The sequence below is a fragment of the Botryllus schlosseri genome, chromosome 2, assembly GCF_051294905.1.
Source record: "Botryllus schlosseri isolate E-star chromosome 2, Bs_hap1, whole genome shotgun sequence".
Taxonomy (NCBI): domain Eukaryota; kingdom Metazoa; phylum Chordata; class Ascidiacea; order Stolidobranchia; family Styelidae; genus Botryllus; species Botryllus schlosseri.
Genome location: NC_137237.1, coordinates 22,903,320 through 22,929,935, shown reverse-complemented (window position 1 = coordinate 22,929,935; position 26,616 = coordinate 22,903,320). Strand labels below are relative to the sequence as shown.

The following is a 26,616-nucleotide window of genomic DNA, read 5'->3' as shown; positions in this document are numbered from 1 at the left end:
CTTATCGTCATATCACAAAACGCACCCAGGATGCTAGCCAACCTAAGGGGTAGTTTGATGGCATGGAATGTTACGACTGTGGATGAGAGATATTTAAATATGTAATTCAGACTAAATACAAAGCAATAACTATGAATCGGATGAAAATCGCGCGGAGCGCGAAAAATTTTTTCAGTTGAGCTCAGCTTCGCGCCACGCTTCAGATGCTTTCACGCCCCCAAGGGGGGCACGCCCACCAGTTTGAAAACCACTGTCTTAGAATTATCAAGTTTAAATATACTAAAAAAAGTTAATCAAGTCCCTGCATTATTTCGATTTTTAGTACGCATTTTATCAAAATTTTTAAAAAGTTTTTTTAGACTCTCGCGGGCCGCACAGAACGGCGTGGCGGGCCGCATGCGGCCCGCGGGCCGTAGTTTGCCCACCCCTGTGCTAGACATACCTGCACATCGGAAGTTAACCCCGTAAATTATTCTACCGATACTGTTTTCAAATTCTCCATGGCTGCTTTGCATGCCGCAATTGCTTATTATTGCATGCATATTAATTATGGCGAACTCATAGCGAAAAAAGTTTATTCAAACCTAAAGAGTCGATAAGGACGGTACACAAAACTCAGAATTATATCGCGAGTGCGACTCGAGTCATTTTCTCAAAATACGGTAGTACGTGACTCGACCTGACTCGAGTCAAAACTATAAAAGTGAGATTGACTTGAGACTTGGAGCATTGGGACTTGGTTACAGCCCTGCACGGCGACAACGGAAAGATTTCAATTATATATCTCATGATACCGGCATATATGAGACAGCTCAACCCCAACAGACGACAGAGGCTGCGAACAATGAATGTGATGAAGTGGGGTCAGAGGCGGGCCAATCTGTGGTCTCCGTAGCGCAATGGATAGCGCGCTGGACTTCTAATCCAGAGGTTCCGGGTTCGAGTCCCGGCGGAGATGCCATTTTACCCATATTCAAATTTGCTAGACATATCAACACACCCTTATCGGTACCGAAGACTCTTCCGTAAAATTAGCGTTCCAATGGGATTTTAATTCTAATTGAATAGATTTCAGAAAATCCGGAAACTGTCGAACCATGGCAATACGTTTGTTGGTAACGTAAGTGATAACGACCAATTCTGCCTGAGAATATTTCAGCTCCCTAAAACACACTCCTCAGTCCTCACAACATATTTTTGAATTGAATAACTTCCACTGTCGGTGCCACAATTTGTGGAAAATTGGTGAATTTATTTAGACGAAATTTATTGACATGAGGAATATTGATTTGGCTCTTGAATAAGGAACTTGCGACATTACAAATTGTAACAACTCCACATCTGCGCGTGTCTGTGTATAGACTATCTAAACAAGTGGTTTCCAACGTAGGCGATATTGCCTCCCTTCCCCCTTAGTGGGCGATTTTGAGAAATAAGGGGGGCGAAAATAACGAAGAGGCGATTGGGGGCAAAAACATATGAAGTTGGCGATAGGGGTAGAACATGTTACAACGGGTTATTCAGGAACTGCCGCGAAAGTTGACGAAAGAATAAATAAGGTCAAATCGACACAATCTATTCTGAGACACCGGGTTCGCCGCGAAAAGTTGACCCTTTTTTAGTGAATTTATCAACGATCAGAGTTAACTGTATAAATTTTCTCTTCATAAGTCCCCTGTCACTGTTCCGAAAATATGGGTGATGATGAATATATGTCGAGCTTGATAAGGGGGCGATGAGCCGGCAAAGGTTGGGAACTACTGGTTTTGAGATTATATGGCTATTAGAGATGCACAGGATCCGGATTTTGGATTCAAACAGGCAGAAATTCGAAAACTTTTTCGAAACATGATTGGATCCGGTCCCCATTTTTCACCCGAGAGCCGGATCCAGATCAGGTGAGGATTTGAAATTTCTAGACTAAAGTGATGAACAAAGTTGACCAATTTGGAAAAACCTGCTAGATTACCTAAATAGAATTGGAAGTGGTACTTTGGAACTACTTTGGAAGTGGCATTTAAGTATGCGAAACATACTCGAGTATACTCTGAAAAGTGGAAGTACTTCGTCACTGACCACCTCCTTCGACGTCGGGTGGAAACAGATGCTTGCCGCTCGCAGGATCATTTTGAATCCGGATTGTAAACGGCAACAGGATCGCGATTGGATCAAGATTTCGTTTTATCGAACCGGATCGAATCCAAGTCCCGAAAAAACATTATCCGTACATTTGTAATGGCTATGGAAGGTCTGGGCATATGCATAGGAGATTTTCGCTATAGGGAAGACAAATGACAAGGGTTCGCTGGGGCGGAACTAGTATGTCCCCAGAGGATGCATAGATGTCCTCCTTTTTGTGAATTCGTCCTCCTTTGTAGCTTTGACAGCCACGCCAACGGACACGCACAACTAAAAAACGTAGTAGATGATGCAAAATCTGTAATGTGGATGTTCGAGCGGATCTTTCGGTAGTGGGACTGGGAAATGACCTTATTTTAGTCAAGACATGAAGATTTCCCGTAAAATTGTTATGATCAGCCGTTTTCTAGTCCGGTAATCCAACTTTTGGTATTTGTAAAATGTGTCCTTTTTTCCCGATCCAAAAATATGGTAGTCCTACGATAATTAACGATGCATCGGCGGAAGTTTTGGGTAAGATACGGAGTTGATCAATCAATTAGTGCACTTACAAGAAAACCGAAATCATTTCGACATATCAATTCGAACCGTACAGATGTACCTAACCACATGTGGTACAGATTGACGGCATCCTATATGACATGTCGATTATACCTTGCGATCCCATTCCCAGACAGACTATTTTTATACACAATAAAACACAAACACACTGTCACATCATAACGACCAACTCGGATTATTAAGTATCAGTGGAATGGGGGGGGGGGTCGTCCCCTAGTGGTTTGGTTGTGAGCCACTGAGACAAAACATATGTTCTTTGGTACGCTCTTGCTGTCCAGTGTCCACTGTGATGACACAGAATAACTTTCGTGCTACAAAATGTCATTTGATTGGCAAGGAACAACACCATCTCTAAGTAAAGAGTTATCGTATAGCTGAAGGTGCATAACTGGTTCACTATTCATATGATACTGCTCGTTAAAGAATAATCTTCCAGCAGACACGAACACGTACACATATTTATATTGTCGTGAATGTAATCATTATCATCATTAGTGTTTGTTGGATTTTGTCGAATAGTCAATTAATTTTCAAATATTGCTTTTTGTACAATATGAAAATAGCTGATTCTTGCAGTACTTAAGCTGAAGACGAATAGGCCTCTTCGTGTGTTCACGCTACACCTAACCTCTCCAAGGTTCAGCACCATCTCTATGATAATCAAATTATTTATCAATTATCCAAGTGCTTGCCAAGTGTTGCTCATGAAAAGTTTTGATATCCAAATTCAAATTAATTCTCGCAATTATAGTTTATCCAAAACACATACAAATCAGGGCAACTTCGTAAAATTCGTGTTTCATATCTAAATCAAGGTTCGTCTTAAAATTATATAATACGTCTCAAACAGAAAACCTATTCTCCTGAACCAATGTCAAGTTCATTTCAAGTTCAGTAATATGAAATTAGCCTAGAATAGGGTTATGGTGGTTATTTTCAGTGGGTGAGGGGCCGGAAAGGCATCAGTAAACAGGATCCGATTGAAATCACAGTTGAGTTTTCTCGAACAAAGAAAGGGTTTTCTCCATTTGCACGATAAGAGCATGTACAATGTAAACTTATGCATTCGATATATTCATGATATATACCCAGAGGTGGTCAAAGTAGTCAAGAAAGCTACTTAAGTAGAAGTAGAAGTAGCGACGAAAAAATCTACTCAAGTACGAGTAGAAGTACTTCTTCAATCAGACACCTAAACTACTTGAAGTAGAAGTAGAATTGACTGACTTTAAATCTACTCAAGTAAGTAAGTAGTTTTGAAAACAGTCTTAATTCGTTCGTATGGAGTGTCAAAAGCTGCGAATTGAGCTATGCAGAAGGTGAGAAAGAGCTTGATTCGTATTGATGCATCCCAGGAGGTATCAATTTTTGACAGAATAAGCATTCTTTCGCATCATGGGATGCAAATTATAGTATTGATATGAAAATGCGATACTGACCCTTTATTTACTAGAAGACCCCATTTTAGAGAATATCATGGCATGGCGCCCTCTACCCCACATGATAAGGCCCCAGGTTTAGGCGAAGAGCAATACGTAGAAGTTGTATCGGATACGGTTTCATCACTTTGCACGATTAGTGTACGTTAATACCAAATGTTGTTGGTCGTAAAAGTTATATTTAGTGTTGCTTTATTTTCGGAAAATAGAGGCATTACTACACTTGCTTTTATGCTTCAACATGCATGTTCTGCAGACAAAAGAACTGAAAGTAATTAAGACTCAAAGTATGATACTCGCAATTGAAAGTGAAATACAAATACCACTTCTCAAATGAGGAAAATATATTTCATGTCTTTTGTCCATAAAGCTTCAAAGGCGATCTGCTAAAACAGGTCTAACATTCAAAAAAGCTGTATTTTCCAGACTAGCAAGACACGTTATGGGCTGCTAGATTACGATATGATAGGTAATTGCTAGATTGCGAATCGAAACGGTAGTTTCAAACGTTATATCTGGTCATATTTACTGTGATGAAATATTTGGTATGAGCGACAATGCAGTGTGAGCGGAACCAAGCAATCCGCTACTTAAAAATCATATTCAATGATACTTTCGCGAAAATAAATTTGTCACTCCATAACTACTGTGAGCGAAATGCAAAAAAATTTCTGGGCTTTACTTGACTTTTATAAATATTAAATGTTGGTACTCCATGAAAACAGCCCCGAAATTCCTCAGGCTATCTTCCGTATAGTCGGATTAAACTACTTCTACTTGACAAACTAAAAATAGCGAAAAGTAAGTAAGTAGATGACAAAATATTACGAAGTAGAAGTAGAAGTAGAGAAAATCAGATCTACTTGAGTAAGTAACAGAAGTAGAGGAAAACTACTTGAGTACTTCCAAAAAGTAGAAGTACTTCGTTACTGACCACCGATGTATATACCACAATAAGGATGATCAAGCTTCGGAAAGACAAGTTAGTCGGGAGTGCGATCGCGATATCATGACGTCACGAACATAGCCTACACCGTAGTTCCAAATACCGTGTATATCTGAAACAAATGTAGGCTATTCAATGACACAGGCATAGCCGTGATGACGTCAAAGTTCCATAATCACATTTTATTAGGGCCAGAGTAAGCTACCTTTTGTCCTGGCTATAACCACGCGTACTGTTGTTCTGAACGAAATGTTTCTTGCGTTTGTATCGGTTTCGTATACAACTATACATCTAAATTCTAAACTAAATCGCCAAGGCGATGATTTCGTAAAGTAATGTCCTTCATATTTTCACCTTATAAGGAGGATTTTGAACCCACCACACAAGAGACGCGGTGCTGTGATCAACGCGACAAGCCGTGCGTGTGCTAATGCTCACTGTCATTCGCGTCATGAGCTCACGAACACATGCATCATGATGGTGCAAAAAATAAAATGTATTGCTTCCTCATTCCTATATGTGTATTTCCTCGACATTTTTAGAAAGTCATTTTTATGGTTGAGTTTCTACAGGGGAACAAGGGAGGATTGGTTTTGATCTGACGTTTTGTACCGAACGCGGGGAATCGCACAGTTGAACTATATAATTCGACTTGAGATGGTGAAAATATTCCAAATGGCATATCGTTGCTGTGTACAATTACTTTATTTTAAGGTGGACCAGAATTCGTATGAAGCAATAACATACCGTTACGGGGACGGTCATCCACGATGTTTCGGGATAGATCTAAGCCTGTTTTCCCCATATTTTACATCTTTGGCTGAAGTGGTGAATAAATCCACCTACCAATTAGAACAAAACGAATTGCGCGAAATACTACTTTATTTTATTTAATGAAACGGTTGTCATCGATTTTGGGCGTTCAACAGTGGATAATGCACAGCGACCGTGGGATTCGATGTGGTATCGATTTGGAGCTGTAAATGTGATGGTCGACATTGTAGAGAAGTCACTGCCACACCGATAAGGGGACGAGTAACCAGAGTATGAAAACAGAGCAGATATAGAAATCCGTGGGTACTAGCAGGCCGATTTCATTTTAACTTAAAACTCTTCTCGTTTTGTAATTGAAAATTTATATTTTGCATAAATGCCGTTTTTAATCAACATCGTCCTATATAGCTGTTTTGCTATAGGTATTAGCTCTGCTCTGCAAGTTTCCTAAAATCCATTGCCTATATTTTCAACCGAATTAATTTAGGGTTATGCTTTTTCATACAAAAGAGAAACCTTGGGTTGCGCAAATGGGAAAGAGTTAACAGTGGGATGGGGAAGTAAAACTGGAGTTTCACGGGAGTGTAACACTGCTTTAATCGTTTTTAGTCACCTGTGAAACAACATTTTCGTAGTTTATTATATCGTGTTTAGAACTGTACTGCTAAATCTACCTCCCAGAAAGTAGCAATTTACCCATCCGAACATTGTTTCTTAATCTTGTCACCAGCGCCCCCAAAGGGCGTTTTGGATTTTGAAGGACCGGAAACGCTCAGGGGCGATATGAGGGCGCTGGGCTCAGTGGGCCGGTATATGGCGTGCTGAAGAAAAATGGTTTCGCAGTAGAGGGTGCAGTATAGGGACATAGTAAAACAACAGTTCTATATATCCTTGAGTATTTTATTCCGCACTGAACAGCGCGTCGAAGTCGAATGCAGAGGTACTGTACCACTTTGAAAAGCGAGAGTGAAAGCCCTTTGTACAAAAGATGCTTTGAGGCTTTTTGGTAGAAATTATTAATCAAATATATTTGTATTTGAGAGCTACAAAATTAAATCTTCAGAATATTTATTCATCGTATCATAAAGGATGATACTGTTTAGTGCTGCATGTGATCCGCAATCTTACATGAACGTTATATAATATGGATTGCTTTTTTGGAATACAATAACGTTAAAGATAATTGACCAGACGGTATGAACAACGCGATGGTTGTTATGACAACCTTGATTTGATCTCGAATATAGTACATACAATTATCATAGCATTAATTAGTCGAGTGGTCTTCGTCCGCAATTCAAGCTATTTTCAATAGCAAAGTCCCAACCCTAAAAGATCGACCGGGCTTCGAACTCTTACCCCGTGTTTTTACTACCGTCCTTAAAATACGGGGGGATGGGCGCTATACCCAGGCAATTTTCGAAAGGGGTCGCTGCAGGAAACAAGTCAAGAACCACTGTCCAAGAACCTCTGGCATAAGCAGAACTGCTGGTGTTCAATATAATATGTGCATTGTGCATTATATGTAGGCCTAATATAAAGTCAAACTTTATGTAATTTGAAATCGGTAGTTACTGATTGACAAAATATTACGTTGCTAAGCGGGAATTCTTATCACTATCGCCTTATCATGTTTCTTTATCGTCACGCCAAACCATATAATATCACGTGTATACGAATGACGAGAGATGCGATTATAGGTCGAAACGGGTCAAAATATGTATTGTAAGAACAAGTATGTGTAGTAATTCATCGGTACTCAGAATCAGCCTATGATTTGCTTGTTGCATGTCTCCAAGCATAAATCTTCCATGCTATAAATATAACAATGGTTTTAGCGAATAAATATGGAAATGGCATCTCTGCTTGGGAACACACCACAAACATTTCAGCTAGCAACCGAACGCGTCAATCAATTGCGTCACAGAGCCCTGGGTAGCCGCCCTAATATTTAGAAAAAAATTGATCTAATTGAAATTTTTATCTTGGTGTGAAATATAACGTAGAAACCATGAATACTGCTAACACTCATTGCAGTTATAATAGTCACATTTACAGATTTTCGTTTGGATGTATTATTCATCAGGCGACTGGCGAAGTAAATTTTAGTGGAGATTCCTCGCATTATCATTATCGTGAATAGAAAATATCGTTCACGAAGTACAGACGCACTTTATTGTTATTTCTGGAGATTTCAATCGCAGCATTATACGATCGTTCAAACAATGCCCTATATGTTTCTTTATTTCAGAATTACACAGGGGCTTTGTAATATCAGATTTGCCGGCAAGGAGCCAAGTTGATTTAGGCCAAAATGTCACGTACCATCTCGCTCTGAAGGTATATATGCAATCAGTCTTCGAAATTTATTACTATTTGATCATGCCACCGCGGCTATTCTTAACAACTCATCATCCCAGTATACCCACCCCTCTAGTTGAACACGAGACCATCAAAATATTTGTCGGTCTCAAGTGGGCCTTCACTGTTAAGAAAGAATTCTACAACAATCCCAGAGAAAGGCCCGATGTAGAACTCATGTGTGGCGAAAAAGAACGAGAGAGCAATTAATTGGGCGTCGTATAACAGAGTCTATATGGACAGTTGGACACTATAAACGTCACTACTATGTCACGCGTTAATATAATACTAATATAACAGTAGGCTAAGGTGGATGTTTGGCTGATAGACTGCACAGTTGCACATATCTAGTCATTGCGACGCGCGTACCCCATTGTAAATTATGTGTCTTGTACCTGTGAAATTACAAGCTGTTTGGCGAAATGCCAAAGTATAGTTCAATTATAGTCAGGGTTTTGAATTCCAAGACCATGCATCCAACGGTCATGATTTTTCCACGAGCATTGCCACGATGAACTATATCAATGATGAGATGTAACAGCTAAGCAGCTATAACAACTGTGTGGCATCACAACTCCATAAAAATCGTTTATGTTACATAGTTCTATTTACTTACAGATAAGTGCAGGAAATTTACACATTAGAAACGAAACCCATCCGAACGTATACTCTAACCTGGATGTTCTTATAACGTCTTTTGTCAGTCGCTACTCTTTAATAGCCATTATACGACTGGGTTAAATCGAGTATTCGAGCAGCGCCTACTTTTTGTGGTCACAGGGAACATGATGACATCAATTGGACTTGATCCGAAATATTTCATATTTCTCAACCAAAACTATTTCGTTGCGCTATGTTTTCATTGTGATGGTAATATAATAATAATAATATCGTTGGGTAATATTTTTAATCTGAACAAGTCACACACAATGTACAATGCGATAAGACACAATGCGATGTCATGAACAGATAGGAGGATGCAGAGATGAGCGGATTTGAAATTTCTATGTCCTAATCCAATCCAAATCCGAACCTTCGAATCCAAATCCAAATCCTAATCCATAACTTTTTCATATTCAAGTCCATGTCCAATCCTAATCCGATTCTAACTGGAAATTCAGAAAAAATATTAATTTATGCAATGGAGGGATTCGAAAATTTTCTTTCACAACCAACGATTCACTTGATTCAAGATAACTTAGTAACCATTAGTACATTAATAACTGATCTGAATAAAGTTTGTCGCCATTCGCCACACGACATTTCAATCTCCCAGAAAATAGTTCAATCCAATCCAAATCCTAATCCGTTCTGAAAAAAATATCTAATCCAAATCCAATCCAAATCCGACAAAATTTCACAAATCCTGTTTTTTCAAAACCCTAATCCTAATCCATGCTCATCTCTGGGAGGATGTCGAACGACACGCATCAGTAGCGATCCTTACGATATCGTAGGCCCCGCTCGGAAGTAAAGTGAGCTCTCGTCGCTCACTGATTGCCAAAATCGGTTTCTAGTTAGATTAAAGTCGATCAAACTGTGCGATGCTAAAGCATAATGGCAAAAGCGTTACCGTCACTTTACCGCGCTTACAATTGCTTCGGTAGATTATTCTTTGCACCTCTATGATGTCATAATTCAAATCAACGACAAAAGATTCTTGCGACAATTACGATAAGAAAATTGCCGAGGGCTCTGGGGTGGAATCCAGAGACGACGTTCCAGAGGAAGCTGCGGGCCCACGCCACACCTGGGAGACCGGTAGGTACCACTGTTCTAACTCAACTTAACCAATCGTAGATCCTGAAAATCCAGTTGATTGATGGTTCCGACAGCCGAATGTCTGTCACTGAAATGTACGTCATTGACATTTGTCAATCAAATACACTGACACTCGAGACAGTTGTCGCTCAGTTGATGATCACCCAATAGGCACATAGAGATGAAATGAACAAAACTGATATCGTAATGTTACACATGAAATATCCAAGCGGGCACAGAATTTGTCACGTCACTTACGTTCCTGAGCAATGTCACCACTATATTACATACCAAATGAATCTGAAATATATAAGTGTGAATGCATCAATTTGATATGTAATATCCAGACATTACGCGCTTTATAGTGTATACTTTTATGGGAAATCTATAATCACAAAGGACTCCGTTATAAAGATCATAATACACTCCTGACCATGTCATACTGCACAGTTGTTTGGGATGGTAGATGATGCCTGTTCTAATAGGAAAGGAAACGCAATGGTTCACTCTAAACATGAAAATTGAGAGCCACCCCGTTCCCTGAAGATATGCTCAATTATTTATAGCGAATAACTGCGCATACCGCGAATTGCTTTCCGGGCGATCTGAAAAATTCCCGTTATTAATCACAAAAGTAAATGCCATGAAAAACCCAAACGGAGGATATATCCGACAACTATTACTCATGCACAGTAATGAAGCTTCAGTACTAGTGATATTTCTCTTGACTCTTCCAATTGGTTCTTCGAAATTCAAAGTCACACATTGGCGTACTGAATACTAAATGTCTCACTTACTTTGTTTGCATCTATATTACTGTCCCTTCGTCCCATTTATTCGACAATACCGATTAATCTGACTCCGTCTCTTTGGTAATGCATTGAAAGAGAAACGTCGTGCGGCATATGATTGCAAAACATGTAAGCATACATAAATACTCCGCAGCAGTCACTTTTCTAATAAGAACATATCTATTTTCGAATTTTCGCTCAGCCGTAAAACCCAATAAGTAAATCGGATTACATGAGGAACATAACAACTGCATACGTGACAGTCGTCTAATAGGCCTACTTTCCAATAGGGCATTCAGCAACTTTCACGTCAACTTCAATAAGAGATACAATCATAAATTAAAACCCCTTTACGTGTGCCTCATTTCATTAGTTGGTGGTATAATGTTGTATGAAAAAATAAAATTCAAAGGCAAATGAATATGATTACTGTTGGGATGGTGTGAACGTTCGGTTCACGGTCGTGTTCGTTATGCGAACCTTACTGATCCATGAGGTTACCTTGATATTTGAAGAGCTTCTTGGAGGTACAGAACTTCAATATACAATTAAATAGTATATTCATATTGAAATGAACCCGAATATTTTCGGCTGACACTCGTCAGGGGTAATCGTCAGCAACTAGTAGAGAATTGGAAAGAACATTGTATATCAACAATCGTATCACAAAATATGACGTCACCAGCATGAAATTTCGAATGAGAGAGCGTTCAATGTACTATTTTTAGGTGATACACGAACTCCTTTTGTTGACAGAGTTTTGGTTGGTGTATTTTGATAAAAGTTGATTCCAAGGCACACAAATGGAATTGTGAACGGCCTCGACCTACGATTCGAAATCGGTCGTCTCGATAATTATTCGCACAAATCGGATTATCCAACAGATGTTTGCCGATGGCAGAATTAATTGCCTTTGATCGATCAGCATCAATCTTAAGTGGATGAGTTAAGGGTGAGCTTTTCACATCGCGTGACGCACGTGTTCTGATAAATCTGGGGACATGATACCTTGATATAGATTCTGCACCGTGGATATTTTTGTGCAGTAATCATAGCCTTTTTTTATCCAAACGTCCATAATTTTGACATTCTTATCACTCACTGCATTAACTGTGGCAGCAGAAAGGGAAATTTAACTAAGCCTCCCACCACGGTTACGTGCCTGGCCCTAATGGACAAGAGCGAGATCATGAGCTTATTGTCCTGCGGAGTAGCGGGGCATGCTGTGCCTCATGCAACCTCAAATGATATTTGGCGCCATGAGTTCCATAATTGCTGATGGACTTCGACGATTCTATATGAGCAGCCCAGCATAATACTGGATATGAATTAGGGTAAACCTCTACTACCAATAGTTGCGATAATATCGCAATAAGACAATTAGCTCTAGTCATATCGTCGTGAGTGAGATATTTCCAACGATACCAACCCCAAATTTGACTACTACTCTCGAAATATCTTAGGCAGATAGAGGCGTCAACACAAGGAAAAAGTGATCCATGTTTGACTTCCCAACGAAGTCATATGTTTGTGTTCGCGTTCGTGTTCACGGCGAACCCTTCAACGAAGCTCGTGTTCGCACGAACCAGAATCTCTGAAGGACTTGCACCATTCCTATAGTTACTAATTTACTATGTAAATTGTACTGAAAATGATACTCGCTGTCCCGAACGTGGCTGCCTCTGCATTTATATAAACGTTTGTAGTAGTCGACTTGTTTCTGAATCAATTTTAGTACAGATGTCGGACAAACGTTATGTGCACTGTGCAGTCACGAAATGTTCATTTGTGAGAAGTACATAATTTCCGTAACCAAAAACACCAATAGGAATTTTCGCTCGGCCGCCTTAGGCGTCGAGCATTGACAGACTGCTAGGTAATGCGGGAATGCCGATCCTTCCGTTGCGAAATGATGAATCTGGTTATTACTAAGCCTTCTAACACCACCACAAGTTACGGAGTCAGAGGTCAAACGATTTGGGTATCAGCTACTATAAAGAAGGTGACATAACGGGTCACAAAAACCAAAATAAAGTGACTGTCATAGTAAAAGCACAGTAGAAGTATAGCGGAAGGCGTTTACTCGTGCAACGAGGGTGTCCTTCGGCCGGCGGCGTGGCTTGATTTATGAAACTTACTTAGCCGCGCGAACTGTGATGATAGCAAGAACTGTACGTGATAATTGTCTGTGTTGTCTATGTTATACACATTGCTAAGGATTTCAACTTTTGTGAATTTTGTGAAGAAAGTTTCTTTCATAACTTCATTGATATCGAGGTATCTATTATTATTTATCTTGAAATTCTTGAGAAAAACAATGGTTGAGAATAGCGTCGATATGAAAGCAACAAGTGCATGATTCAGATACACCTGTGCAATATTACGGGAGCTTCACTTTTTATTATCATTTCTCGAGCAGCTTACAGCATGCATATATATTATTCAAGAGAAAATTGAAAATAGCTGAGTCAGATTATTATATATAGTTGAGGACATGTTTGCGAAGCATATAGCAAGGCGGCATCCCCATGTGATAGGTTGATTGTCCATTATAAATTAATGTTCGCCTGTAAATGCTGTCAAACATTCCATCCTAAGAAATACTGGTTCTTATAGATTTGTTAGAAATCTGCATTTCAAACTCATGATGGTTCCAATACATCTTGCTCTTCCCCCTCTTACACCGGTTATTCGATAATCCAACAAGGCAAAGCGCCTATCGTCAATACTTCGATATTGTGAGACTTATCTTTAAAGCGCCTGTCTTCGCTGGAGATATTGAAAACTTTCGAATACTAATATGTCGAATTCTCTTCTATAGACTTTTATTATTATTCCTAAAACGAAAGTTAACATAACTTGTACTAAATCTTTGATATAATATCAAATATGACTAAGAGTAATCTGTTTAAAGTTACATTAAGATGTTGCAACTGTTTCCGAGTAGATTATTATTGTCAATGTCACATGTCCAGATAAGAATAACCCTTTTGTAAATCTGCTGTCGCACCCGTGCAGTACTGTAGTAGGCCTACTATTATGCAATTGTAGCCGAGAGCGGGTAAATGTGTGTTGCACGATTGTATAGTAAAATTGCTTGCATGGATTCATAGTTGGAAAGGTGTCACTGGTAAGAAGGGCACTAGCCTGTATTATTCCACTTTTATGTAAGTAAAATACTACCATATGGCAGTATTTTAATTTGGATCCATCGTCTGGATTGCGCAGACATATATGACGAACGGCTTTAGGCTTTTACGCCTTCGAGCTAAAAACGGAGCGCTAGTAGCTAGGACTTATTCCCAGTTTTGTTGTATGTCAACTGATCGACAAGTCAATTTCATGACACATTTAAAAATAACGTTATGATCACTCATTTGAGAGAGAGAGAGAAATAGAATTGTTGACACATGGAAATGCTTTATTTGAATCATTCGACCCCGTAAACTTTAACCCTAACCCCATCTAAAGTCGAATCACATAGCCCAAAACCCATGAACCTACAATCCCATCCTGACATTGTCACTCAAATGAAACAGACCTACATGAGCTTGAAATATTTGCCCAGCAAATAACCTTTATCTGCATTCTCCGTCAAACGAACAGTTACTGAAATGAGCTTGAAATATTTGTCACTCAAATGACCGCTACCTTCATTAGCACTCAAATAATTATTCGTGTAATTAGGCTATCATCCAGTTAAGCTTTTACCCCTAGCTCGAATATTGCACAATCCTAAATATCGCAGGACTTATACATCGGTATGGAATGTCCTGCGCGTGGTTTCGTACAGTACTGTTAACCTACCCGCAAAACCTTTAATAAACAGGATTATAAATTACTACTATACGGTGACATCGCATTTCTCCTTCACATCTAATCGAAAAAGCACTTGATCACAACTTGAAATTATTGTTGCAACACGTGCCAAGAAAATCGTGGGCTACGTCATCGCTCGTAGTCGCGCCATTCTGCCAACGATCGCCAAACCACCTTGTCATAGCTCTGGATTCCCATGCATACATGAGCTGCGCTAGCGGGAGGAAGCAAGCAAATGCTCCTGGTTTTCATTTCTATATCTGCCCCTATAGTGTGCATCAGAGAGGTGGAGTCGATTCATTTTACCATCGATCCAACACCGGATGTCACTCCAGCTCCGGATCCTAATATTTTCTTCACAGAACTTTAACTCCGGGATTCTTGTCAATCCATTCCGAAATATTAAAGAAAATGTCCTCGCGGAAAGACATTAAGTTAGCAACGGGACTTTTTAGTAGCATTTAAAATCATTTAGTTCGATTTTAGAGTGCATGGTTGGGGTCATAGCAATTTCGCAAACTCCGACTCAGCATATGTTTGCTCACTCCGACTGCGACTCCAAAGGTTGTTACAAAATTTCAGTGACTCCGACTCCACAGCCCTGGTAGTAACATACCAATGTTTTGATGTATAACTCACGATTCCGACAAGTCCCTTATTACACATGAATTCGACTCAATATTCGACTCTTGATCAGATTATCCGGTACGATGTACGTTATATTGAAACGATAAAATCGAGTAATACGAATTTTGAATAGAAGCAGATAATGTATGGTGTGACATTTCCGAAATTTGCGCACGCTGCGACGTAACTAATCCGCGAGTTGTTTGCAGATATCAGTAGTTCATCTGCCTTCGAGTATGGTCAACGCGTCATCTTCGTCAACCTACATCCTGGGACTGGACTCTGCAACCGCCACTTACGTCACAGACTACATAAACGCTATCGTGATTTTCGTGATCGCTGAAATATTCCGACGTATAGATGGAAATCGAAGCGATAAGCATCTTAACATCGGCCGGGAAACATCACCTTCTAAAGTTCCGGGCGATGACCGACAAGAAACAAAACTACAGAGAATGTCACGCCACCAGAACATTATCGATATCAAAAATTCCATTACCGGGGCGCTATTCGCGTGCGGATTCATGCATTTTATCGCCGGCGTGGCGCACCATTTCATTAACCATGTTCAAGTTCCCGGTGTCGGGCAAGAAGCAGACGCGGACCTCTTAATTCAAGTCATACCACTGTATTTTGCGTGGCACGTGGCGAAGCTTTTTGCGACCGCATTCGCAGTATTTTTAGCGCTGACCTCTTTGCACGTTCTGGTTTCTTGCACATACCACCCTCAAAGAGCTATTGAAATACCAACTGATAACAGAAGATATAAGTCCAATTTGAAAACTGTTTTTGTCTTCGTGAAAAAGCGAATGCGTGTGATGGAAAACGTTTGTTTCGTGTTGTTATTATTGTTTTGCGTGCTTCAAGCGTGCACCGCAGTATCAACCGCCATTAACCAGGTACGCTCTATGCAAAATCCGGGACTACTGGAAGGCATTGAAGAGATGTGGACTCTTTCGGCGATGGTGTACCTCATAGGAATATCTTTGCTGATTTACACAGTTAATGCATTCCTAATTCTCGTGGACGGCATGCAGATGAGAACCGACACTCGAAACACGGACCCGGTCGCCAACATTTCGCAGTGCGATCTCTTGAGCTCTTCCGACACCGGCAGCGCTTCGCCGGGAAGTAGTGTGAAAGATCTCAAAAGTCAGCCGCGCACACAAGATGATTGCCTACAGAGTAGAAGGCTAAGAGCTTGTACTTTACGATGTGTCGGATTAATGGTTATGATTGCATCTGGTCTTACCCAGTACTTTCTGTCATTCCGCTGCGGCTTTGGAGCTTCTGAGAACGTACCGTGTCCGTTACCGCCGGAATTCAACCACAACGCAGTATACCACTCGCTATTTATGATCGGATTATTGAAGCTGTGTTTCGCCGAATACCGTAATTTGAATGAAGAGATTGAAGGTTTGCACCGGGCGACAATAATGCTTCGACGCGACTAATGATCGCATTGCAAGTGGATTTGGATCGTGTGTCACATTATAAAGGCCGGTCGATTCCGTATTCTTCAAGTTCTTCCGGCGATGATTAAGTCGGAAGTTGGGAGTTTCCGTCTTTGATGTGCTATGTCTCAGAATGAAATGAAATGAACTTTGGATCTTGTTAGCCAGCACGAATACGGTGACGCTGCATCGTTTACTAATGGAACGCCAGTGACGCCTTGAGCTTGTTACTGAACATTCGGCAGTATAGGCTACATGTAGCGATTGAATAACTGTTCTGTGAAATAGAAGCGCGAAACCGAAAATCCGGTTTTCCGTGTTGCACGAGGAAATTCGGCTTGAGAGAGCGGATAAGGTTTTTGAAGCGACCACAAACCATTGACATATATGACAAAAGTCGCTCTCGTGGTACCGGAGGCGGACACGGTATCCATGTGCTATACTCAATGAGAAGTAGCGCAGTCTGAAGCACACCGAACACTACCATCAGTATATATGAAAATAAGTACAATAAATACGTGTGTTGCTGTTAAAATCACAGTGCGCACTAGCTATACAAGATTTTGGTTATCAACATTCCTGCACATTGTACAACTTTAATCTCGAAACATATTCCATGATTGATAGTTCTCCAGATGCGTGCCTGGGTCGTATTTATTTCTAAATTGTAGAGCAACTCTAAGTAAAGACATACGCAAAAAGTGGTCATTCTTTTTTAAGCGCGTTCTGGCGGAGACATCGCCATATTTGTGATGCGGGAAAAGTTAAGCTAGTCGCAAACACATGCAAAATAGAACAGAAGCGATGAGGACAGATCGAAGATCAGATCTCAATGTAATCCTGCTAACCTGTCTTCCGAAATCATGTGTAAACATAGATTATTATCGCAAATTGATTTCGCCTCCAGTATCAAAACTCGAGGCAGGTCATCGGAGGGCTGATGTCACTCGAATCGTGTGAAACTCGAGCTTTGTATGAGATAGCGACTATCACATTCGCCTTAAGTTCAGCCCTTTGCGGGGATTATTACAAGATCAAATTGCCGAGTTTAGGCTCAAACTGTCGCGTGGCAGAAATGGAAAATTGCATCAATAATGTTGGGTCAAAAATGGCTTGTTTGTTTTAAGTTAATTGGTAATTACATTGCCTCGACCATACCTATACGGTAGACACAATCAGCTAACCCTAATCTTAGCCTTTGTAAAGACTGCGCTCAGCTGAGCTGTACAATTAGGATTCTTCGGAAAAGTTATTCGATTCGGATTTTTCGGATTCTGGACGACATTATCCGGATTCGCATGAATTTCTGGCTGGGCTTGTTCAAATTAGGACGGATAGTTCCTCAGAGATGTCGGATGGAATCTGATTCTCAGAAATCAATATCCGCTCATTACTCGTGTGAACTATACGAAATGAGAAGGAAGGATTGTGAATGCAAGTTTTCAGTATGAATCAACCATTTCACGCTTCGTCATATTTCGCACGTAATTCTTTTGTCAAAAATAGTGATAAGTCAAAATCATCACATAACTCATGTGGGCGAATACAAGAAGTAAACATCAATCAAGAATCCCAAATGAAATAGGTCTGCTGTTGTTGCTACGCTGCAATCAAAGAAAGGCATATCAATGGAGGAAGCGGACGTTATCGGTTTTGTAAAATTTAAAAACATTTCCGCGATTGAAATTCCGTTTAAAGCCGTTATTATCCCTTTCAGCGACATATGCACCGCATATACAAATCTAAACCGCTCTCTAATTGGTGAACTTCAATATTTAATCCTTTGTAGCTGTCGGCTTGTGGTAGCTTTTGAATTTGAACTCGAACTACGTACTAGCAATACGGCATGTTCAGATGTAGGCCTATTACCTGACGCGCCATTTAACAAATATCGCTCCAAATGCTTCCCTAATCAACAACTCTTAATCAAGATGATGTCGTGGTATAATCCGCAGCTACAACATTAAATGGATTGTGGATTCGATTCCGGCCGAGGTCGACTCCAGCATTTCTACCTAAGTGTTGGAGGTCTATCTAGGATCCTCCTCGCCATCTTATCCACGTAAGCGATGTCTTATAAAAAAACTAGAAGTGAGCCGTGTTACAAGTCGTCAGATACGGAACCAAAATAAGGAATATCGGCATGGTGTAAATGACCATAGTAGTCGAAAAACACCATGAATACCCTTGGGGTTACATTTGAAACAAAAATCGATTTAAAACATATACATGTTTAAAACAAGGCCCTTGTTTAAAACATGTTTTTTTTGTTTTGTTTTGTTTTTAAAGCCATGACGTCACGAATATTCAGTTGTGACGTCATAGTGGATTGATATTGACAATTGAAAATATAGGGTAAATTAAGCTCCTTTGACGAAATATCTGTACTATTGCTGTTGAATCGACCATTTTGAGGGTTCCGACCATCCCATATCGATATACGTTGGCTATAGCGGGTGGTATGGTAATTCTCCGTATAGGCTCATGCAACATGTTTTTGGGAGTTTATTTACACAATTATGGCATAGTTTTACAACTTCTTAAAAAGGCTTTTGTTAAAGACACTGTTTAAAACATGTTTTAAACAAAGTGTTTTAAACACCATTTGTTTTAAATGCAGAGGTGGTAAAAGTAGTCAAGAAAGCTACTCATGTAGAAATATGAGTAGCGACGGAAAAATCCACTCAAGTAAGAGTAGAAGTACTTCTTCTATAAGCGACCTAAAATTACTTGAAGTAGAAGTAGAATTGACTGACTTTAAATCTACTCAAGTTAGTAAGTAGTTGTGAAAACGATCGTAATTCGTTCGCATTGATTGTCAAAAGCTGCAAACTGAGCTATGCGAAAGGTCCAGGGCTTGATTCATATTGATGAATACCAGGAGGTATCCAATTTTCGACAGCACAAGCGTTCGTCCGCATGATGGGATGAAAATGATAGTATCGATATATCGAAATGCGATACTAATCCTCTGTTTACTCGAACAGCACGTTTTAGGAAATAACTTGGTGTGGCACCCTCCCCCATATTATAGCACCTGTAGTTTAGTCGAAGAGCAATACGGAGAAGTTGTATCGGATACTGTGTAAACCAGTGATTCCCAACCGCGGCCCTGAGGGCCGCATGCGGCCCCCAGCTAGCCTTCTTGCGGCCCCCACAAAAATATTGAGAAATCGATTTATGAAGAAAAAAAATACATTTATAAAATACTCTTGCTTGGCTTGGAGTCTGGAGTTTTCAATTAGGATTGCAGGAAAGTTGTGAGTAGACTGCTAAGATTACGTCACTGCTGTTGCAATGCAATGTGCCCTAACTTTCCAGTTGAACGGGCAGTACCTATAGATATAGGTATATTGACAGGACCGTAACTGCCGCACCCCAAGCCTCCCAATTGGGGGGAGCAAGCTCGAAGGGGGGCCAAAATTATTTAGTGAATTAGCATAAATTATTTTATTATTTTATGAAATTTTATGCAACTTTTTCAAAGATTTTTCGCGCTGCGCGTGATTTCAAGTTTCCAAGTACCTTAATTATTGGGTACTCTTCGACCAAGATAAAATGCGCAAGATTTATAGAAGAGGGCATATCGGCGTTGGCCATTACCGCGCCACGACGCACGAAGACATATAAAGTTTTAGGCCATGTAACATGCGACTCCAAGAAATGTGCCAGAACGATCGGCAGCGAGAAAACCTTGGCCGAAAAGGACTGCTCTTACGCTGACCGAAAACTTCGTTATGTATATTCAAAATACATATAGGTATAATTGACCATAGGCGCCTAAATGACTGGCGCCGAATGTTCCTGTCTTGGCAATCTGAACGTCACGAGACAAATAGGCTACCATCCCGCAGGGAAGAAGTATATGCCAGTGAAGAACTACCAATTTGAAATCGTGTGCATCTTTTAGTTTAGTACGTTTGGGCGATTCTATATTTTTTGATATAGCAGACTGGAGGTCGCGAAATAACAAATAACATCATCTAACGAAGTCGTACCAACGGGTTCGCCCGTCCGAATATGTTTAATTATTATTTACGGGCCCTACAGTTTCCAAGACACCTCACTCAGCTCTACCGGTAAATCTGATTACGTAAGCAGAGAGGACAAGTAATTGATAGCAATATATACGCAATTCCCGATCTTATTGACCTATTTCATTTTGAATTATCGAAAATTTTCGCGCTCCACGCTGGCTCACTAAACGGGGATCCTGATTTCGTGGCAGAAGCGAACAACGGCACGGGGGGTCGGTTCATCACCCTATGGGAGATCAAAACCTAGGTGTTTTAGGGAGCCTGACGAAGTGCTGTTTCGTTCCTGCCAACGGGTATACGCCCGAAGATGTTTAATTATTATTGAGTGGTCCTACCTTTTTAAACACAGCATCACTCGGCTCAACCAGTCAATCTGATTACGTGAGCAGAGAGAACATGAAAATTGATACCAATATATAGTAGGCTTACCATACGTCCTCTTTTAAGAGGATTTGTCCTCTTTTTTGACTTTTTTGAAAGTGTCCTCGGAGGACGCCTTTTTGTCCTTTTTTTTGAGATTTTGTCCTCTTTTTTGAAAATTTAGGCAGATTTAGAGGAAATTGCGAGTGATATGCCGCATATTAGCACAGAAGTGAAGCTCCGACGGGTATTTCGGAGTGAAAAACGGTGATTTTAGCTGTGAGCGAAAAGATGACCTTTTTTTTTTTAGTCATCCACCTGGCAATGTGGAGTAAAAAACGTTATTTTGAACTCTGAGCAGAAGTGATGACCATTTTTTTTTTTTTTTTTTTTTAGTCAACCGATTCCAAAGTGGGAAAAATTAACCGGTTTTTGAGAATTTTACTCCGGTTTTGCAAGTTGCAAATTTCTGAAAAAGTGTCCTCTTTTTTGATTACCAAAATATGGTAAGCCTAAGATATAGGCAATTCCCGATTTTATCGATTTAATCATGAATTAGAGGAATTTTTTGCGCTTCACGCGATTTGTCGAGAGAAGCTGCCTAAAACGGACACCCGATTTAGATGATAAATAGCGGTAAACAGTCATCTAGCTTAACCGGCAAAAAGCGGCATAATTGGTAGTCCTATAGCTCGCGACCCAAGCGTCCGAATAATTTGATATGTCGGTGTTTATCGAAAGCAAGTGTCGCACTGATTCCAAAAATACGAATTGAAATCTCGCCAGGGCAATAAAACTACTCCGAAATAGCCAGAGAGAGAGAGAGAGAGTCTTTATTTTCATCGAACCAAAATACATAACAAACGGCAGTGATGGTGGTACAGAAAATATGCGTGCACAGTATTCGGTATTAGATAGGAATGATCGATAAGACCGTGAAGGTCATCTAGTCTGATCACACCAGCATCAAACAGGTACACTTGACTCTGAACAGTCTGGCTGTAAAGAAATGTTTAGTTAAAGGAAAATAGAAAAAAATTTAAACAATGGTGGCAAATGATGAATGAAGCAATGTCTGGGCGAGGTAGGGCAACAGTGTTAGTGTAACGACAAGAGGTGATCAAGTAGGGCTTTTTTGAATCTATTTTAGGGCAATTCACGGATATGTGGTGGTAATGCATTCCAGATGATAGGTCCCGAGTAGTCGATAGATCTCTTAGTTAGGTTGCTATTGGGTGGGGGTAGGTAGATGTTTCCTTTAGACGAGGATCTCGTGTAATGGGAATGGACATGTTTAGCAGGTATGAAAAAGTCATCAAACACAGGAGGCAGACTATTGGAAAAATATTTGTGAACAACTTTTGATACTTCGAGGCGATATAGTTTATCAACTCGCAAAATTCGATGCTTACGGTAGTAAGGCGATAAATTGGTACGTAAAGGTACAGATGAGATCAGCCGTATCGCACGGTTTTGCAGGGTTCGAATTCTGCACAAAAATGTGGTGCATGCATTTCCCCATACTACAATTCCATATTGCAGATGAGAGTGGAAAAGAGAGAAGTAGATGGTTCGTAGCACTGATCTGGAAACCAAAGATTGGAGACGGGTCATTATTCCCACACACCGAGCTAGTTTTGATATTGTGCATTCAATATGCTGCTTCCAAGACAATTTGGAATCAATGGTGACGCCGAGATATTTTGCTGAGTCACATATTGAGATTTGTTTATGATTGATGTTCACAGTGAAATTATGACTGGCATTATTTAAAACGAGCATCTCGGTCTAATCTGCATTCAAACTTAGTTTGTTTGCTTGGAGCCATCTCGACACTTTTGGGAGCTCCATATTCACAGATGCATGCAAACCATCGACAGTGTTGGAGGTTAGCAAAGGTTGATTGTTCTGAACAACGGGAGCGCGGCAACACAATGGCCAATGGCGTCAAGCGAATGATCGGAACAATGCCAATTTTCATATTTTGTGACTATTTTGGGTTCCTTTCATTGCCCTGGTATTCGTGCGGCCCCGATCGTACTCTGAAATTCTAAATTTGGCCCTGTCACCGAAAAAGGTTGGGAACCACTGGTGTAAACACTTTGAGCTATTAGTAAACGTTGATAAAAAATATGGTGGATCGTAAAAATGCCATATTGTGTAGCTTTATTTCAGGAAATTAAAGGAATTACTACGTATACTTAAACATGTATGTTCTCCAGACAAGTATAAAAACGTGCAGTATAAATAGGCCTACTACTTCTAAAATCGGAAAATGTATTTCATGTCTTTAGTCCAGAAAGATTCAAAGGTTGTGTGCTAAAACAGCTCTAAAGCTAAAAAAAAGTCAGAGCCAACTTTTCCAGATTAGGACACACAATGGACTGCTAGACTACGATATGATAAGTATAAATGCTAGATTGGGAAACATCAGTTTCAAACGTTATGATGGGCCATATATACTGCGATGAAATATTTCATATGGGCGACAATGTGTTGTGAGCGGAACCACTCAACTCGCTACCTAAATTATATTACCCGATAATACTTTCGTGAAATCATATTGGTCGCTCCATGGCCACTTTGCGCGAGGCGCAACGAAAATTCTGGACTTTAATCAGCTTTTATGAAAATTAAATGTTGATACTCCGCGAAGACAGTCCCGAAATTATCAGGCTATCTTCCTGTTTGGAGGATTAAACTACTTCTACTTGACAAACTGAAAATTGCGAAAATTAAGTCAGTAGATCATAAAATGATATGAATTAGAAGTAGCAAAAATTATTTCTACTTGATTAAATACTAAAAGTAGAGGAAAACTACTTAAGTACTTCGAAATAGTAGAAGTATTCCGTCACCGACCATCTCTGTATACCACAAACAACTTTCTAGCGAGTACGCTCAACGTCGGGTAGGATAGCTGCTATGCCGTTAAAACTCTCTGCAAACCAATCACGATACAATTATCCAGTTTTCTTGAGATGGGGCCTGATGAAATGCGTATTAGCAATATTTCAATAATATTGGACATGAAACAACTACATAGTAAAGAAATCATTTGTATCCCATCTTTGGGCCGAGTGGTAGGATTCAAATTTTGTCAGCCGGTTCTATCACGAAAGCAATATTTTTCAGCCGGTTCTGTTACAAAAATTGATTGACAGTAACCAGTAATGCTAGCTGATTCGACGATCTCCTGAAACGGCTCTATAGAACCTGTTCGAACCGTCTGATAGTGGTGAGATAACGTAGTGGTACGTGTTTGAGTACGACCGAGGTCAAGTAGAGAAGTCCTACCTAAGTGTTGGAGGTTTAACTAGACACCTCCTTGCACTTTCATCCGGGTAAGCGGTGTCTTTTAAAGCCTAGAACAGTGGTTCATAACCTTGCCTCCAGCGCCCCAAAGGGGCGCTGGCGATTTTGAAGGGGGCGGAAACACTCAGGGGGCACTGGGCTCAGGGGGGCGGTATGGGGCGCTTGAGAAAAATGGCTTCGCAGTAGATGATGTGGTGGTAGGACATATCCTTAATGAGTATTCAGAGCAAATTAACACCGAAAACTTCGTTCTATATAGCCTACAAAAGACATATAGGTTTAATTGTCCATGGTCGCCTAAATGACTGGCACCGAATGTTCCTGTCTTGGCAATCTGAACCTCAGGAGACGAATTCCATCTGGCAGGGAAAATGATATGCCAGTGAAGAATAACCAATTTGAAATCGTGTGCGTCTTTTAGTTTAGTACGATTGGGCGACAGGGATATCTAAAACTGGCGATATCCCTGTTGGGCGACTCAATATTTTTTGATATAGCAGACAGGAGGTCACGAAATAACATCATGCAACGAAGTCATACCAACGGGTTCGCCCGCCCGAATATGTTTAATTATTAGTTACGGGCCCTACAGTTTCCACGACACCTCACAATGTTTGCTCTACCTTTTGACGACTCTGCGCACACTCAACAACTCAATGCGCAGACCCTTGGACGACAGTGCGTAACGACTAAAAAAGGTCATAATTTCGGATTCGTTGTGCGCAACATAGATTTTCTGTGCGCAGAGACCGTGTCAGCACTGCGCATGTACGCAGCTTAGAGGGAACATTGCACCTCACTCAGCTCTACCGGTAAATCTGGTAACGTGAGTGAAGAGGACAAGAAATTGATAGCAATATATACGCAATTCCCGATCTTATCATGAATTGTCGAAGGTTTTTGCGCTTCGCACTGGCTCGCTAAACAGTACAGCTGATTTCGTGGCAAAAGCGAACAACGTGATGGGGGGCGGTCGGTTTATCACCCTATGGGAGCCCAAGACCCAATTTTTTTCGGGGGGCCTGACGAAGTGCCGTTTCGTTCCTGCCAACGGGTATACGCCCGAAGATGTATAATTATTATTGAGGGGTCCTACCTTTTCAATCACACATCACTCAGCTCTACCGGTAAATCTGTTTACGTGAGCAGAGAGAGGATAAAAATTGATATCAATATACATGCAATTCCCGATCATATTGACCAATTCAGTCATTAATAATTGAAATTTTTCGCGCTTGGCGCGTCTAGGCGAGAATAGCTGGATCAGTAAATGGACACCCAATGTAGATGACTAGTATCAGTAAATAGCGGATAGCCGAAGGGGGGTCTGGGGGCGAAGCCCCCCGGAAGTTTGACTTATCCCCCGATGGGGGGCCCAAGACCAACGTTATTTTTTTGGGGGGGGGGCTGACGAAGTGCTGTTACGGCCCTGGCGCTTCTGGTAAATCTGACTACGTGGGCTGAGAGGATAAAAAGTTTATAGCGACTTATACATGTAATTATCACCTCTTCATTCACGCATTATAGAAGATTTTGGTACCTAGGGTGACCAGGCCACACAAACTTTGCTGACCATCGAAATCACGCTACGGGGTTCTTGGGGGCGAAGCCCTCAGAAGTTTGGTTTATCACGCTATGGGTGCGCAAGGCAATCGGTTTTAGGGGGGTTGACGAAGTGCTGTTACGGCCCTCCCTCTTACTCACTGTCTTTATTACATTCCTTACAATATGAGGTTGGGGGGGGGGGCGCTAGAGCACGATAATTTTTGAAAGGGGGCGCTGGAGGAAAAAAGGTTAAGAACCACTGGCCTAGAAGTTGCCAGTGCTACAAGTCGACAGCTACGGAATACAAATGAAGAAAATTGGCGTTGTGTAAATGACCATAGTAGTCGACGAACACCATGAATACCACAAAAAACCGTCTCATACGGCCACTGTTAGTGGCAGCTGCAGGAAAAGATCTGCTCGTTTACGCAGCACGAATTGAGTATCGCCGTATTGCGTTCACACTAATAGCGCCACCTTGGGAATCATTTGCAAAGTATCAATGATATTTGCAATATCAGTTGCTTCAGACAGACATATCTCTGGTGTGGAAACAAGGAATTATTTTCCACTACCATGCCCAGCCTACAGAACGATAACTGCCGCACCCCAAAGCCCCCTTGGCGCGTGTAAGATTGAAGGGGGCCAAAATTATTTCGCAAATTAGCATAAAATAGAGTAATAGCC

The 26,616-nt window shown here is 40.7% G+C and overlaps 2 protein-coding genes and 1 non-coding gene across 3 annotated transcripts in view; all 3 read left to right on the top strand.

The window, feature by feature from the left end:
* Positions 1 to 26,616, top strand: part of LOC145434183 (serrate RNA effector molecule homolog) — a 356,705-nt gene that overhangs the window by 24,762 nt on the left and 305,327 nt on the right. The gene's annotated exons all lie outside the window — the stretch shown is intronic.
* Trnar-ucu (transfer RNA arginine (anticodon UCU)) lies at positions 886 to 958 on the top strand. Its single transcript has one exon. It is a non-coding gene; the product is annotated as a tRNA-Arg (tRNA).
* LOC145434186 (uncharacterized) lies at positions 9,851 to 17,373 on the top strand. Its single transcript, XM_080311515.1, has 2 exons — positions 9,851 to 9,981; positions 15,428 to 17,373. The coding sequence occupies exon 2, from the start codon at positions 15,455 to 15,457 to the stop codon at positions 16,670 to 16,672; it is 1,218 nt and encodes a 405-aa protein (XP_080167641.1). The 5' UTR covers positions 9,851 to 9,981; positions 15,428 to 15,454; the 3' UTR covers positions 16,673 to 17,373.